The sequence below is a fragment of the Embiotoca jacksoni genome, unplaced genomic scaffold (assembly GCF_022577435.1).
Source record: "Embiotoca jacksoni isolate LCO1_2020_lvr unplaced genomic scaffold, fEmbJac1.0.p SCAF_1, whole genome shotgun sequence".
NCBI classification, from domain to species: Eukaryota; Metazoa; Chordata; class Actinopteri; family Embiotocidae; genus Embiotoca; species Embiotoca jacksoni.
Window position 1 is genome coordinate 4632749 of NW_027185229.1, and position 16895 is coordinate 4649643.

Consider the following 16895-nt stretch of genomic DNA (forward strand, 5'->3'; position numbering starts at 1 on the left):
ACTAATTTAAGCTAAATTATTATTAACTAAACCTGCAAATTCACAGAGACCCAAAAAAAAAAAAAAAGACTCCTGGAAGTTACGACATGTGCATTAAAAAAAAAATTGTCTGGGATAAAAAAAACAACAACTTAAAACCACAACTTGTTACACTTTGGTTTTTGTGAAGATGACACAAAAGAGATTTAATGTGTAATAACTGAGCTTTAGACGTGTTGTTAGGTGGATTTTGTCATCTTTGAAAAAAAGCCAGCAGGCCGTTTCTCTCTGTTTCTACACTTTTAGCTAAGCTAAGCTAACTAGCTGCTGGGTTCAGCTACACATCAAACAGATACATATGAGAGTGATAATAGGAGAATAGACAAACTATCCCTTTATCTCGTATGTATTTGCAACTCCATATCAATACTGTATTCTTATTTTTTTTGCACCATTTCATGTCTGTTTTTCTTCAGCCTGGATATAGAGGCATGGTTCATTGAGGTTTTGCATGTGACCACAGAGAAACACAACGTCACAGAGATGGAAGACTCTGGGGGGGTTCAAGAAAGCCGCCTGCAGTTAAAACATGCACCACAGCACCCCCACCCATGGAGAAATAAAAAGGAGGAGGTGGAGAGGCCAGGCGAGGCACTGACTACTGGTGGAGACAAGATGACACCAAGTGAGTTACCAGGCAAATGGGAAAAAAAGAACTAAAAAGAGAGCGACAGACACGGTTCGTCTACCTGAGCACCTCGGAGAGCGAGGAGTCGCTGTCATCCGACCTGGAGGCAGAAGAGGAGCAAGGAGAGGGAAGGGTTGGGGAGGGAAGAGGAAAGGGTTAACCACGCTAAGAAAAGACAGAAGGGTTACTGGCAAAGGGTTAAAAGGAAGGAGTGACTAGTGGAAGGGTCTTAGATATAAAGCTGTGAGCACACTGGCAGGAAAGCTCGGTCAAAAATAAAGCTTGTCCAGTGATTATCAGACAGTTTGCCATGAAATATGCTTCTTCTCAAAGATAACCACTGAACAGGCTGTATTGTTTGACTGGTGTCTGCAGATGTTTTATTGTAGGTACATCCACGCCAAGCATTGAGAGGACCTTTCCTCAGTGCTGGTAGGGCTAACATTAAAGGAGTACAGAAATAGAGTGATATTTAGGGAAGTAGTTATTCACTTTTCTGACCAAGAATTGAGATGAGAAGATTGATACCACCTTCATGTCTCTCAGATTTATGTAAAATTACAACCGGTAGCCAATCAGTTTCTTCAATTAGGTTATTAGTTGGAAACTGTCCAAAAATAACAAAGGTTCCTGCCAGCACCTCTGAAGCACCTCAAAACTCATTTTCTTAATCCATGAACAAAGATGCAAAAGCTTATGTGCTTGGTTATTAATCTATTTGACAATTAGGTTTTCTATACTGTAAATAAATTTAAAAAAAAAAAGAGGTGGAAAGTGTTGATTAGTGCGCTTTAGAGGTGCTGATTTTGTTAACTTTTGACACGGCGAGGCCCATGGTTACCAGTCATTTTGCTAAGGTAAGCATACAGCTACAGGTTGCAGCTTTAAATTTAAAAGTGGTGTCAATCCTCTCACTGCGAGAAAGCGAATAAGTGTAATTCCCAAAGTGTCAAACTATCCGTTTGAACAAAGTGGAAACTGAAAGGTACTGAGAAAAAAGGGAAACAGTTCGAGGAGGAAGCACTGATGCCAGGATAGTCATACACAAAGCTGCACACTATAGTTTTCTGTCCTCCATGTATGACTATGATGTCAGTGTCTCCGCCTGAATCTACTCTTTCCAGCCATATCCAGGGAATTAGTACAGAAAAGGCACAAGGGATGGCAAACGGGGTTAACAGAAGGGAAAATACAGTTGATCGGAGGATAAGGGGGGAAAAAAAAAAAAAATCCAGGCCACGCCCACACCTCCCCAGTACAGTAGCTCAAAGGGAAATGCTGGTATGTGTGTAACAGTGCAATAAAAGTGTTATTATACTGTAAATATTTTATAGCCTCAGGTTTGTCACCACTCAGCCTGAATATGAAATAATAAAACAAAATGTTCTGGATATGTCTGGAGGGAACAACAGTGCTACAAGGTTATAGCAATCCCTCCTTTTCTTGGTATTTACTGCCAGCCGCAGTGGTTATTAGCATAGTTTTGTCTGACTCTCAAAAGGAAATCCTTTTAAAATTCATTGGTTTTGGAGGATACGAATGTAAAGATAATTAAAAAATAGGATCTGGGATTCAAAGCCACTTTATCCAAGAGATGACAAGAAAACTGCTTTAAATTCATCTTTGCGCTAACGTCTTTTAAATCCCCGTCAAAAACTTGATCCCAGTGTCATTGGCAACCGATCTACTCAGGCATTAATCAGTCAAAAAAGAAAAAAAATAATACAGTCCGATCAGAAAAAAAGTCTTGCTGCATTTTAATAGGGTTTGTAAATTTGCAAAGATAAATTATATCTTCTTTCTTTGTGTAGCAGACAGCTTCTCACTTCACACCCAGTTAACATTAAATCCACACAGATGATTCATAACAGCTCCCTATTCATTATTCTCATAGTAAAGAACCTACATTCAGCAGTTATGTCATGCTTGTGATGATGAATTAAGTGTCAGTGTTAGTGATGTGAGGACAATGGAACCAAATCAAATGAAAATGATGGTTCAAATGATAAATCTTGCAATAAGTATCGAGTAAAAATATACATGTACACCATACACAACTCACAGGAGTGCAAGGACAGTTTGATTTTTGAATTCCTTTCATCAAAATGAAACAAAAGAAATAATGTCTGCAACCACCGATGAAAAGAAAAACAAGCCATTTGATCCTCCTGCATCACGCTCCATAGGAATGCTTCTCCTGTGGGAACCATATAAAAGACCCGAAACATAAATGTCCTCCCACCGACTTAATTCAAAATGGCTACCAGTGGCAACAGCTGCATGGAAAGATGACACAAGACAACTCATTTACCTACCCCTGCTCCAGATAATGAGGACCCACAGGCTCCGGCACACACAACACATGCAAGTATTACAACATACAGCGCACACACACACACACGCACAACCACAATTCATTTCACACAGTGTCCTTACTAACAATTAGGGGTCAAAAAAGCTGAGAAATGCTCTGCATTAATAAAGATCACAAAACAAACAACTTTAGAGAGCACCGGCAAACACCGGCTCAAATTAATTGCTGACATTTGTCAGAGCGGAAAGTTGGAATTGATTGTGAGCAGGAAGGGAAAACGCCATTTGCTCATTCCAGACTCGGCGCCTTCCTCAGCTGACATTAACACGCGTCTCGAATCCACGTTATCCCTCAATCTTATGTAGCAAGACAGATGACACAATTATACACTAACAGGTGCTTATAATATTCTTTTACTTTTAGGTTTGCAAACAGGATTAAAAACAACATCAGCAATGGGCTAAATCAAAACAACAACTAACGACAGCCTCAAAAGTCAAATTCTGACACAGTTTCAATAAACCTGAATATCATAAAACAAGCTGTATTCCAGGGCTGTATATTTTGGACTGTGCAACACTGTACGATCAGATTTACCTTTCTTTTGCAAAAATCATCTATGAACAGATATCAGATCATACAACATCCTGGTTGTTTCCCAACCTCACCTGCACCAGCAGCACGTTTCCACGGAGCATGTCACCATTTGAGCCACCTCCCTCTTGATTTGCATTTGTTTCCTGATCATCTCTATGTATGGATCACAAGCTCATTGTAATTAACCTTGTTGCGCCTGCGACTGAATGCAGGCTTGATCCGCTCGTGGTTTGTGTGATCAGACCTTCACTGTCTCTTGGTGCATTTAACACCTGGATTCTGTGAAGGTTCGTACCATCTGTTCGCGCCGGATCTACTACACATGCAAGAAAAAAAACAAAAAAACATCTCTGTCAAAAAGGGGGATTCATGTGAAGATAAACGGGTCTTAAAAGGTTCATTTAAACTATTGACAAAGGCACTTTCCACTCAAAAGCCCTGACCTTCAGCCAATCTACAGCAACAGTAGAAGACTTTCAACCATGGAGGAGGAGAAAAGAAAAGAGGGGAAGGGTTCAAAGAGCGACTGAATTGATCGGATGAGAATGAGGGGACAAAAGGACACAAGCAGTGTGTGTGTGTGTGTGTGTGTGTGTGTGTGTGTGTGTGTGTACATATGTGCGCAAGACTGCACTTACTTGTCCAGAGCGGAGCCCTGTGTTTGGTTGCTGGTGAGCCTGGAGAAGACGTTGCGGTCGTTCCTGGTCCTCAGAGGAGGGGAGGAGGGAGGGGTGTAGCCGTCAGTGGGCCTGATGAGGGACGTGAGGACGGAGGAGGTGAGGGACGAGGAAGGACAAGAAGAGTTGAGAGTTAAAATGTGTGAATAGAAGCAGTAAATTTCATCCCACAAATATTGTGCTCCATCTGCAAGCAGAATACCTTGAATCTGCATATGACATGTACCTGTATGCACGGTCGTAAGACTTCCTTCTTGTTAGAGGGGAAGTTTCATAACCACGAGACTGCCTGGGACTGACACACACACACACACACACACACACACACATACATGAACAAATGCAAGCAAACTAAGCATACTATCAAGGGAGTGAGCAGTTGATAAGCACAAAAGGGTGCTAGAAACCTCTGTAAACTGAAATGCATCAGCAATAAGGGTTTTATGCAATTTACAAAGCATTTCTAGCATTTGTTCAAATATCAAATCACACACAATTGGGCCATCCATCCCTCAGGACTGAACCGGATTTATCTCTAAAAATGTCTTCTGATTCTAAGTGGCTTGTAAATGTGCAGCAGTAAATACTCAATTTCACTCAAAAAAATTTTTATAACTTTGTCTCTGATTTTAGAGGATTGAAATAAACAGCTAAAAGTAATGTTGATGAGGGATTGACTAAAATACAGGAGCCAAGCTGTCTACACACCATCCTCCCATCCTGGTAACACAATGCCTGGTCCTAGCTTCATCTCAGTAATCACTATGATATGTCCCTATTCAAATCTTCATGACTTACAAAGTGTGTCCCCTGATAGGCAGGCTGATGGTGCGGGACACCCGGTCCCTGTGGTAGGGGTCTCGCAGAGCCAGGCTGAGCGCCACACTCCCTGAAACAAGACTGAGGCCGTCTTCCTGGATGTCCGTCAGCGAGGCCAGAGATTTGGTGATGTGCTGGTGCTTGCTGCCTGACGAGTGGTCCAGGATGGGGCCGAGGTACTCGGCCGACACCGCCTTCATCTGAGCCGACAGACGAGGCTCCATCTGGGAGAAAATTGAGGAGCATTACTGTTACAGAGAGGAGATGATTGAAATGAGGAAGAATGGAGGGATAGGGAAAAAAACTGTGACATAAAATAATGATATAGAATTTAATTAAGGCACAAGAGGAAATTAAGATTGAAAACATTACTCAGGAGGGAAAAGTGCAAAAAAAAAGCAGAAAAAATAAAAAATTAAGACCCATTCGAAGTCATTGTTGTAGGTCAGCTGTTCTGGAGTCAAAGAAAGACTGGCAAAAGAAAATAACAATATAGAATAGAAAACATGAAACAAGGGATTGGTGTCAAATCCTCCACCACCAAGCTTTTAACTGTTTGCTTGTACTGCCCCCTTATGGTAGCCAACGAGAATGGCACATACTCTGACAAACAAACTGTGGGACGTGTTGGCAATAACAATAAGGTCCAAATATAATATTTTTAGCAAAAATATCAACATCATCTGATAACATGCAGTGTCATACTTCTGACAGGCTCAGCTAATATGAAACAGCATCAAATAACAAAAAAACGGCTGTACCTTTATTTTGAAGTCCTCCTGGCTGTTGGATTGTTTCATCTGAGACACACTGGAGGAAGAGAGAAAATGAGACTTGTTTGTTTTGCAAAAGCAAAAAAACTGATTATAGAAGACTGCGGTAAGTGTTTTGTTTTTTTTAAGAAGAGGGTAAGGGTGAGAGGCCGCCGGCTCACCTGCTGTCAGATGCTTGGCTGAACTCTGAGGGCTCCTCATCGGTGCTGCCGTAACCGTTTTCTGGAAGCACACAAATTACACAAGCCGTCAGCCCACAGTACAACAAACAGACACTGCGACTGGTGACTACTCTATGTGGTACAGCCTGCTCCATTACCACATTTCTTGTATATATATCTATTTTATGCATATATTATGTTCCGTGCATCAAAACACGAAAAAGGAAATATAAGCCAAAGAGAGAATGCGAGAGAGACACACGACAGAGAAACTGAACTTTATATTTTGCTGTATTTAGAGGCATTCTGTATGGTTGACAGTGTAGTTTGACACAATTCATGTCACAATGATGCAAACGTGTAACACAGTTCCAACATGTGTATAGATAAAAACTGGCAGAGAAAGAGAGAGAGAAAAAAAAAAAAACAGAGGCGAGACAAAATGACGTTGGTTCCACTCCTCTGTTGGACCTTTTTTAGTATTTTTCTCTTCTCCTCGTTCTCAGTCGGACACACAGAAACCGTCGCTCACCCTGCTGTACGTTGTGGATGAGAGCCTGGAGCTCCGGGATGCACTCGGCCTTCTCCCGCAGGGCGTCGAGGATCATGTGATTGTGGGACGAGCCAATCACGTCCGTTTGCCTCAGCTGGCCCTCCAGCAGTCTGATCTGTTCTTCCTTGTGAGCCACCTGTAAACTCTGCATACACACAAAGACCAAACGATGTCAAAGAGGATAATGCAAAACTGTAATGCTCAACTATTCATTTAACAAGGAATGAGACCACCTAATAAATATGCTTTCATTTTAGGATGAGTGTACATTGATATTTTATTTAAAGAAACACACCCCTGACAACACCTAGCAGTACAAACAGACACCACTAGATGGCACTGCAACCACAGTTCCCTGCATCCACAATTCCAGGCTATAACAGGTCTGTGTACTTCAATCTATTTCTTTGTTGAAGCTTCACTGTGGAGCCAGATATTGTCTTGTTATGGGTCCACGCACCAATGGTGGTGAGAAGTGATGTTCACTTTCTTTCTAGACACAAGCAGTCATGTCAGCGTATCAATCAACTGGTTAAAATCCTGCTAGAAGATGCTCTTGGCCTTTTTCACTGTTTGGTGAAGTTGGAGTTTGTGGCTTCTGGTCCGAGTTGCGTGGGGGTGCCAGGACTGCTTTATAATTGCTTGCAAATTGGAGTTTTTCTTTCCATTCTTTGGTTTTTACAGATCTCCTGCCTGATAACTCACCTTTTCAATGGACGCCTTGAGGAAGTGGTCCAGCAGATGGCGTGCTTCAGCCAGGGAGCAGGAGCTGATCACCACTGAGGTGTCCACTGAGTCCAGCTCATCCTGCAGAGAAAAAAAACACCCATGGGTGTCACTGGAGGCCTCTTGTCACTTATCACAGCTGGACAGCAAGTAAGCATGGTTGTGTGTGTGTGTGTGTGTGTGTGTGTGTGTGTGTGTGTGTGTGTGTGTGTGTGTGTGTGTGTGTATTCATACCTTGGTCTCCTCTATCTGTACAATGGTGGCCTGACAGTCAGACAGGCTGTCATTGATGTAGTCTATGTTGGCATTCAGCACCTCGATGTCCTCGTTAATTTCCAGAAGGAGGCGGTCCTCAGCTTCAGGCCCCTCCCCATCTGCCATCAGGACCTCCCTCTTATGTGAGAGCGCTTCCTGCTGCACCGTTAGCTCCTCTCGCTTCTGACTCATCGAAAACACACGCGGCAAAAAAGAAAAAGAAGTCATTGCTATACTTTCAAAAAAAAAAAAAATCCTCATTTATTTATAACTATGTTTATTTGCAATACAAACTGAACAGATATATTTTGACACTTGCTCTAACATCTCAAAGTTTTTGATGTGATGACTCAAAAGGAGCAGACCTGAGAAGCACCCGTTTCTATGAAAAAGGATGCACTCCTTCCTGTACTCACATGTCTACATCTATGAGGGAAGGAGGAAGGAAGAGCCTCATGCTTAGTTTCAGTTGTTAACTGCAGAGATGTAGTGAGCTGATGTAATTGCAGAAAACACTATGTACAGCTTTCATTTGAGTCCAAAGTTTTTACATTTGAATCACCACTACAGTGTACTGTAGACTGGCTTTGGCTAACTGTATCACAAATAATTAACATTTTATGTCTTCTTAACTGACAGTCTACAGGTCAATATCATGGTGGAAAAACACAGACAGCACGTTTTACCCAGTTCCATCTAGATCAACGTGCCATTCCTACCTTGATAAGGCGATCCATGTCCGCTTCCACGTTAGAGATGGTCATTCTCTGCATGACGATGTCCATAATGCGACGCTCGAGGGTTTGCCACTTCTGACGGGCAGACTTGGAGAAACTGCTGGCTCTGCCTGCAGCTCCGACACTGCCCAGGCCTGCAGGCTTACGCTGCAACTTCTTCCTATTGCTGAGGAGAGGAGAGGAGAGGAGAGGAGAGGAGAGGAGAGGAGAGGAGAGGAGAGGAGAGGAGAGGAGAGGAGAGGAGAGGAGGTGTGTAATATTTGGAGCAACGATAGAAGTGGACAGACAGAGAAGACAGATTTGCAAGAGAGGAACATTAAGAGATCAAAAAATACAAAATCCCTGACAATGAAGCAATCACTTAGTATTCCCACTGAAAAAGAAGTAAAGCGCAGTCTATTAACAAACTCCATTAAACATAATAAATAATATTACAAAACTTTTTGTTTAGGAAGCTGAATCGAATCTCGCTGATTAAGTTGAAAGTCAGCAAGTAAAGATTTTAATGCTCCTTGACTTCTTTAACTAATAGTGTTGCTGACCAGTGATTAATTTATGCATCAACACATATGTGTGTAATACAGGTTGCGCAATGACAACATGAACTCATCTTACCTAATGACCCGTGTTCCATCCATGCTGCCCTCGCTCTCTCCCATGTATCCGTACACACTGTTCTTGTTGTTCCACTGCCGCACCAATCCGCTCACAGTCCTCGCAGTCTCGGGTTCGGAGCTGCTCGCCGTGGTGCTGGCTGATAGCTCGGCTCCAGAGTCCGTGCCCGGGGGCGTCTGGTTCCAGCGGGCCACACGTCCAGCCACGCGGTCCGACATGGGTTTGGCCAGGCGCCGCAGGGCAGTCACCTCCTGGGTCTTCCGGCGCAGCACCAGCTCCTGCTGCCGCTTCTGAGACTCCAGCGCTCGGATCTGGTACTGATGGGCAGAACGGACAGAAACACACATTTTCACTAGGTTTATTATTCAGTGTTCACCTACATTTCTTTCTATTGCTCCTCCTGAGCTGAATGTGATTACTTTTCACATAACAGGCTTACAAAGTGTTGCTCATGTAGGAATTTTCAGCCGTAAGAAGAAACCCAAACTAAAAGGATTATGAATGAGGTATGAGAGCGTAAATGTTTTCATGCTCGTTATTAATAAGCCCTCTACTCCAGGGAAAACAAATAAACGTGGAAATGAACACATGTAGAGTATGTGCTAATCTTCAGAACATAAAAGCAATACCAGCGGTCTGTGTGCAACATGTACATGATACGTAAATCAGGCGGACAGACGGAGACCTGACTTTGCTTTTACACACGTGAGCATTCTGCACGCCAACTCATGATCATGAAGGATTCTTTTGATGCAATAGGGAAATTTGAATCTGAACCAGGATGACAACAGCTGTGACATAGTTTTAACCTGCTCATATGAAACTCCTATACTGTTGTGTCATGTCCTGCAAAAATGTCCTGATAATTTGTCCTGAAACACCAGAGCAAATACGTACAATTGATTTTAAAATGTTCCTAAAGACTTTGAGGACTAGTTTGCTGTGTAATAACTGTAATCCTAAAAACTAACTTCCAAATATACACCCCCTAAACACACACACACACCAACACACAGATGCTTTCTAACCTCCTGTCGTCGCTGCTCCTTCTTGAGCTGGGCGATCTCACGGTTCCTTTTCGCCTCCACCATCCTCCTCCTCTGCTGCTCCTCCTTCATCTGCTTCATCAGCGTCACCTGGAGGCAGCAGAGAATATGGATGATCGATCGCCACCCTTCATCCTTCCCTCCCGACTCTCCTTGCCGTCCCCTTACCTTGGCTTTCTTCATCTCGTTGACCTCCGTCTGGAGTTTCTTCAGCTCCCGTTCGTACCTCCCCTGGTTTTTGAGGAGGCGCGCGTGCTCCTTCTGCGCCGTTTGCAGCTTCATCAGGTCGCGGTTCATCTCCTTGAGACGTTTCTCGTACTCCTGTTTGATCCTGTTGGCCTTCTCCTCCGTGTAGTTTTCCATGGACACTGCACACACACACACACACACACACACACACACACACACGTAATAACGTTAAAGAGCTGCTGTCGGGATACGTCACCTTTGATGACACTTTTTTGAATTCCCTGAGTCAATGAGCTTACTGAGGTTCTGTAGGACGCGGTCTCTCTCCAGCTGTGTGTCTCTGATCTTGTTTTGCAGCAGGATGAGCTTCTCCTCATATTGCAGCTTTAGCATCAGCAGCCGCCGCTGGCTGTTCTCCAGCTCGTCTATCAGCTTCTGCTTGATCTCAATCTCGCAGGTCAGGTCTGCCAGGTCCGCCTGGAAGTTGGCTGCAGGACGGGGCATTTTAAAACAGTTTAAACCCCATTCTACACTTATTTTGTATTTTATGTATATTTATATATCAAGAATTTTTTTTTAAAAAGGGCTGCCAACTTTAATCATATTGACACCAAGTCTAAACATTAAATAGGCATATGTTAGCTGTTGTGTTTGCTTCTTTTGGGGACTCTCCACAAGTCTGCCGGTTCATATCAGCTCATTCTACACTAAAACTGTCTCTTTCCATCCTCATTGTAAATAGTCTGTCATAACTATAGGATGTCCTGGCACAAAACGATGCTGATAAAACAGAACAAGCTGTAAGAAGATGGGACAAAAGGTGAAAACAATTTCTGTTAATTTTGTAGCAGCGACTGTCAGAAACACACCTTTCTCCTCAGAGTCGGAGTCGGAATCCACCTGGCTCTCATCACTGTCAAACTCATCTTCCTCCTCCCTGCCCTCCTCCTCGTCCTCCCCCTCATCTTCATCACAACCGCTCTCCTCCTGGAGCGGAGACATGATGTCCTACAGGCAGAAACACACAACATGTACGCACATTTATAAATTGATCTGCAAGTTGAAATGCTCATAAATGCCACCACGCATGCAGCTCACCTCGGCGTAGTTGTCGTCCGAGTCGACCTCTCCGTTCTGTCCGTTCACCGGGCTCTGCCCGTTCTCTCCGTTCTCGTGAGTGTGCAGCTTTACTCGTTTCTTCAGACCTTTCTCCAACTCAGGACTGCAGGAGGAGACAAGCGTGTTGTTGAGGCCGAGTAACAGCTGACATTTGAAGACATACGTGCAAAAACATTTACTGCAGAAGGGATGTCAAAAAATAAAAAATAAAAACTACCAGTTAACCTCCCAGAAAATGTTTGCCCATTGCCCTGGAGAAACACTGTCCCATTTATGCGAGTGTGATGGCGCACGCTTCAAACGTCCACCATTCAGACTTCGGGACTGCTGCCAAGTGCTGATGGCAGAAATCCGGCCTCTGAAGTCATTAGCCAAGTCTTCTTCAGCTCAGCTACCCTCATCTTACTTTTTAAATTTTATTACCACCTTTCATTTTCCCCTTTGCTCCCAAATGTTCCGAGCTTATCTCCGAGCCCGTCTACCTCCATCTCTATGCCATTAAGCCTCAATTAGCTTGTTGGTCTGTGTACTGCTCTCTCTTATGACCCAATGGCCAACTGACTTTGACTTTTTTGTGTCCAAGCCACCATTAGTACTCAGTGTGTTGGCGGCATCCCAATTCTATCCGTGAGCTGGCCGTCCAAAGCCCTAATTGACTTATGATGTGGCTCTTAAAAAGAGAAGTAATGAGAGGAGAGTATATGGGCATGAATATTATGTACCCATCATGCTCTTTTAGCTTTTAAAACATGCATAGACAAAGCCTTAAGAGGAGCAATTAGGTTTCAAAGTTCTTTTTTTGCATTAGGATATATAAAGTTTGTGTCCTTCCCCCCTCACCTTGTCCTCCTCTGCCTCCTCTCCTTCTTCTTCAGCCTCTCGATGTCCAGCTTGGCCCGGCGCAAGACGTCCGTCATCTCGGCCTCCATGGACATGGGAGCGGGAGAGGAGCCGGGCGGGTGGCCGGGGGCGGGGCTGAGGCTGAGGCTGAGGCTGAGGCTGGAGGTGGGGAACGGGGAACGGGAGGAGAGCCGGGTCGCCTGTCGTCGCAACGACTCGTTCATGGACTCGCTCTCGAGGAGTTTGGTTCTGTTGGAGCAGGAAGAGAGGGAAAGGATTATCTTTCTTTCTTTCCGCTTGGTTTTGAGATTAAACCTGACAGATCACATGCTAATTAAAGCTGCTGAGACAGATTTTTTTGTCTGCCACTTTGAAACTTTAGAAAGAAGAAATAACAAACCTTTGTTCAAATCACAACCATATAATCCAGCCATTCACTAGCTTTTGACCCAGACATACGTATCTTTTAATACTTCCGTATTAAGTCTTATATTAGAAGGCTTTATTTGACACTTTTCAAACCAGCTTGGCCACACAGGAGTTGTGTGCACTGCTGTAGGCCTTTAGGGAACATCGGTGTAATTGTAGCTACAGAACAAAACATGCATATGCTGTTGAATTTAATTGATGGCAGCTTAATTTACCAACATTAGCAAGCCTCAGATATTATTATACAATAGCATTAATGAGTCAGTTCACAGACTTTATGACTCTACATTTGACCATTTACCCTGCATCCACTTATTATCACTTGTGGCTACAGTGGCCACTTTTCAGCAGAAGTTACATCATCATGCTTTAAAGTTAGAAATGAAAAGATCGATACCGGTCTCATGTCGGCCTCCTTCATGTGAAGATATTGTATTTCAAAAGGATGAAACATATGACATGTAATGATGTTTAAAGAACATAAAAGCATCATGGAAGGCCTACCTAAGTTCTTCAACCTCTCGGATATAGTTCTGGATTAGAGTCCCGATCTCCTCGTTGCCCTCACCTAGAGGTCAAAGGTCAAAGGACACTCAGGTCACAGAAATGCAGTACTGGAGATTTTAACAAGTTGACGAAAAGACAGTTTTGTAGTAGAACGTAATGAAGCATCTCTCTGACGTACTTGACTTGGCGAGCAGCGTGCTGACCTCATTGGCCAGCAGATGTGTCACACGGGTGTTGAGGTGGTCAATGGTCTCCTGCATGGCCTTCACCCTGAGGCGCAGCGTGTCATTCTCTCTCTGCAACATGGCTTTCTCCTGGTACAGGTCACTGTAGCCCTCTGAACCGTCCTCACAAGCCACACGCTTCCCCTGCACAGAGCGAACAGTGAATCACCATAAATAAGTGTTTTTCATTGGGAAAAAGATCATTTGAGGGCTAAAAGTCAGACCAGAAAAACAAACTGACTCTGAATCAGCACACACCCAAACACAACGCTACTGTTTAAATTGACCTGGTTTGGCTGTAGCTCTTAAAGCTGCTATTGTTGTATTTCGACTGCTCAACACTGAAAAAAATCCTGTTGTGTAAGAGTCGAACAGAGAGTCACTATTTAATCCAGCCACGGCTCGCAGACCTCCCCTCCACCCGTCCGACACTCCATTACTTCAAGACTCCAGTCACATCGCATCTCTTATTACCACATCGAGGTCAGCTTGTCATAGTCACTTCCCTCTAGTAACTGTGGTGACCCTCTTAATCCCATAATAGACTGACAGCCCGGCTAAGTGACTGCTCCTTTTTCCAGTCCCGCAGGTCCAAGCTGATGAAAATGTGGAGACTCTTTGCAGACTTTTTTTTTTTTTTTTTTTTAAATGTTCTCCCTATTTTTTGTCACATTGCCTCGCCTCACACACTCTCTGCACCACTCCTTACAGTACAATGCATTCAGCTGGAGGGTCACTCCATCGCTACATTACATTGTAAAATGCTGACCTTTCTTCAGTTAATCTTCCTCGTAGTCATGCTGTGTTTGCACTATAGAGAAAGCAGAAGTGGATGTGTGCGCTGTAGTAATGATCTTTAATTTGATACATGGTCATGAGCTGCTGCAGCAGGCTTGACATTTGCTTTTATTACTCGCCCTTGAATACCATCTTCTCTTCCACTCCACCCATTAGCGTCGTCTTTTCTCTTTTTCTGCTCAGTCACTATTCTCAACTTCATTCATCTTGTCGCCCCGCTCACCCCTCTCTAAGGGCCTCATTGCATCAGTTACACCGACAGCCTTGTGTTATCCCTCGTTTTCAACCTGCCACTTTTTATTCTTCATCTCTTCTCCCCCTCCATTCATCCCCTCTTTTCTTTTACTCAGAGCTCCTCCTCGCCTTCATGTTTTAAGATCTTTTTTGCATTTCTTTTCCCTCCCTCCCATTCTCACCGCCTTGTACTCCATCAGCTCCAGCTGAAGTCGGGCTATCTCGGCGCGCAGGGCGCTGATCTGCTGGCTCGTCTTGTCTTGGTTCACCACCACCTTGTTCTTGATGTTTCGGGCCCGGTTGGCGTACTTCAGCGTGTTCAGTGTCTCCATGAAGTCCCGGTCCGACGGGCTGACGCAGGCGATCATCATCGTGTGGCTGAAGAGGAGAGAAAGACCAAAGTTGGAGGTGACTGTTCATTAAAAATAAATAAAATGTCGAGATTGAGCCTGCGCGTCAGAGTCCTGTTATTACGGGCAGAAACACATAAAATACAACGTTAACTGGTGTGTTTGGTGTCCTGCTGAGGGCTTGAGAGATATTTGACTTTAGCTACTGTCAATAACTAAACCCTTAGGGCTTCAATTAACATTTACTTTTATTATTGATAAATTGATCAATTACTCTGTCTTTAAACTGTCAGAAAATAGTGAAAACTTGCCGCTAAAATTAACCAAACAAGGCTGATTTAAATGTCTTTTTAGATCTGATGACTAGTCAAGTATTCTATTATAAGAATACAGTAAGAGTTTTCTTCTTCAGTAAAATGATTCATTAATTGACTTTACAGCTCTTGATCACAACTATCTGGTTAATTTACCAAACATTCTCACTAGTAGAGCAATTCCTTTTTTTTCACAATGTTTTGATTACTCCTGATATGTTTGATAATATTTTATAAAATATTCTAAACCATTATGGCTTATTTGTATGTATTGTATGCTTGTGTGTGCTTCTACCTGTTGCCTCCCAGCGAGTCTTGTAGCAGTCGGGTGAGTTTGGAGTCTCTGTACGGGACGTGCCCTCCCTTCTTTGTCTGATCACCTAAAGCACTGATCACATTTCCCAGGGCGAGCTAACACCAGGAAGAGACATGCAAAAAGTATTTAAATACACGTAATTGCAGGCACACCGTGAAAGAACCAACGTCTATACCATGATTTCCGGTATTTGCATGTTTGCAGTCACACCACCAACACTTTCGATGTCTCTCCGACTCACCAGCCCGCAGTTTATAGAGATTCCCTCGCGGGCTCGCTCTCCTGTGGCCCCGGTGCGTTTGAGCCGCTCAGAGCCGGCCAGGTCCACGAAGTGAAACTTGGCCATCAGCGTCTCGTACTCCGGCTGGGCGATGGGGCTGGAGTCCACACCGTTCAGCTCTCCGTTTTCCTCCCCTCCATTCTGCTTCCGCGGGTGGACAAAAAACAAACACACAGGGAAGTAGGTTAAAAACAGCCTCTTACTGGAAATTAGCAATTATTTCATCACTTAAATGCTGCTGTTTCTAATACTAATTTATGTATTACTTCTATTCCTCTGTTCTCGAAGCTCGGACATTTTCTCTTGTTTTTCCAAAAATATACGATTTTTCTTTTTTACAACACTCATCCTTTTCTGCCTCCTCGCACTAACAGCAGACAGATTTCTATTCAAGGGGATGATGAAATTGTAATAGCCCCCACCTAATTTTGGACCTCCATGTCATGGCTTTTTTCAAATTAATTTACCTCTCTCTTTCTTTAAAGCGCCCCCATCCCTCCGCTCCGAACCTCGACTCACCATTTGTGGCTGCTGACAGACTCTCATTTGACAGAGGTGGATGGTGAAGATGGCGTGCGAGCGTGAGCTCTGGGCGTTCATCTGGGTGCTGGCTGTGGTTCGGGACAGAGCGCCGAGCTTCAGACACTGCAGCAGCTGCAGCAGCACACACACAACATGGTTACTTTTAGTTTGAAATTAAGAAGAGAAGGATTAATTGACCACTTTCTCAGGAGAATTCTCAGCCTGCCTTCTTCCTGTCTTTCTCTACTTCTTCCATCACTGTCTCTTCCCTCACCCCGTTTTGACATTTTCTCTCCTCTCTCACCCAGCAGGGTCCGGCTGTCTCTATTTGTCTCTCAGCTGTCTGAATTTTGGGTAATTTACTGCACCGATGAATTCAGCCCTTTCTCTTTCTGCTTCCTTTAACAATATGCTTACATATTTCTTTCCACTTCATCACCTATTTAAAAAAAAAAAAAAAGTCTTGTCCAAGCCAGTATCGAACCGCATATCCTTCCTCCACACTGTCAGTGCTGATCTGCTCCCTTTCTTGTCAACTATTTCTGCTTCCTGATATGAGTCTATATACAAAGTCCGCCTCTCAAAAGAGCTAAACTTCTTACATCTGATGTCAAAGGACCGAATGACCTCATGGATTTAACTAGTCTGGCTTAAATGCAGCACGTTAGAGCCAAATTATTATCCTCCAACTAATTGTTGTTTTTGATGACTGACCAGCAGATGGTTCTTTGCAGCTCCCCTGTTTTCAGCACTCACCCATGTATTCACAGTTTTATCCTTTGTGATGCCGTACCACTCATTTTTACGCGATCACTCTACAGTCATGGAAAACA

At 43.6% G+C, this 16895-nt stretch overlaps 1 protein-coding gene across 4 annotated transcripts in view; it reads right to left on the minus strand.

Moving 5' to 3' along the window:
• kif21b (kinesin family member 21B) overlaps nt 1-16895 on the minus strand; it is a 60131-nt gene that overhangs the window by 14512 nt on the left and 28724 nt on the right. For 2 of the 4 annotated variants that reach the window (XM_069157350.1, XM_069157332.1), the window contains exons 5-27: nt 16060-16194; nt 15502-15681; nt 15240-15355; nt 14463-14658; nt 13203-13392; nt 13022-13085; nt 12089-12337; nt 11228-11351; nt 10999-11137; nt 10429-10617; nt 10109-10308; nt 9923-10030; nt 8895-9211; nt 8262-8445; nt 7522-7725; nt 7267-7368; nt 6541-6706; nt 6009-6069; nt 5836-5884; nt 5054-5298; nt 4482-4550; nt 4217-4327; nt 729-767 (exon numbers count right to left, since the gene is read on the minus strand). In XM_069157350.1, the coding sequence (XP_069013451.1) occupies nt 729-767; nt 4217-4327; nt 4482-4550; nt 5054-5298; nt 5836-5884; nt 6009-6069; nt 6541-6706; nt 7267-7368; nt 7522-7725; nt 8262-8445; nt 8895-9211; nt 9923-10030; nt 10109-10308; nt 10429-10617; nt 10999-11137; nt 11228-11351; nt 12089-12337; nt 13022-13085; nt 13203-13392; nt 14463-14658; nt 15240-15355; nt 15502-15681; nt 16060-16194 (3437 nt within the window). The remainder of the gene's footprint in view (nt 1-728; nt 768-4216; nt 4328-4481; nt 4551-5053; nt 5299-5835; nt 5885-6008; nt 6070-6540; nt 6707-7266; nt 7369-7521; nt 7726-8261; nt 8446-8894; nt 9212-9922; nt 10031-10108; nt 10309-10428; nt 10618-10998; nt 11138-11227; nt 11352-12088; nt 12338-13021; nt 13086-13202; nt 13393-14462; nt 14659-15239; nt 15356-15501; nt 15682-16059; nt 16195-16895) is intronic. The other 2 variants (XM_069157359.1, XM_069157340.1) reach the window with 1 other exon arrangement.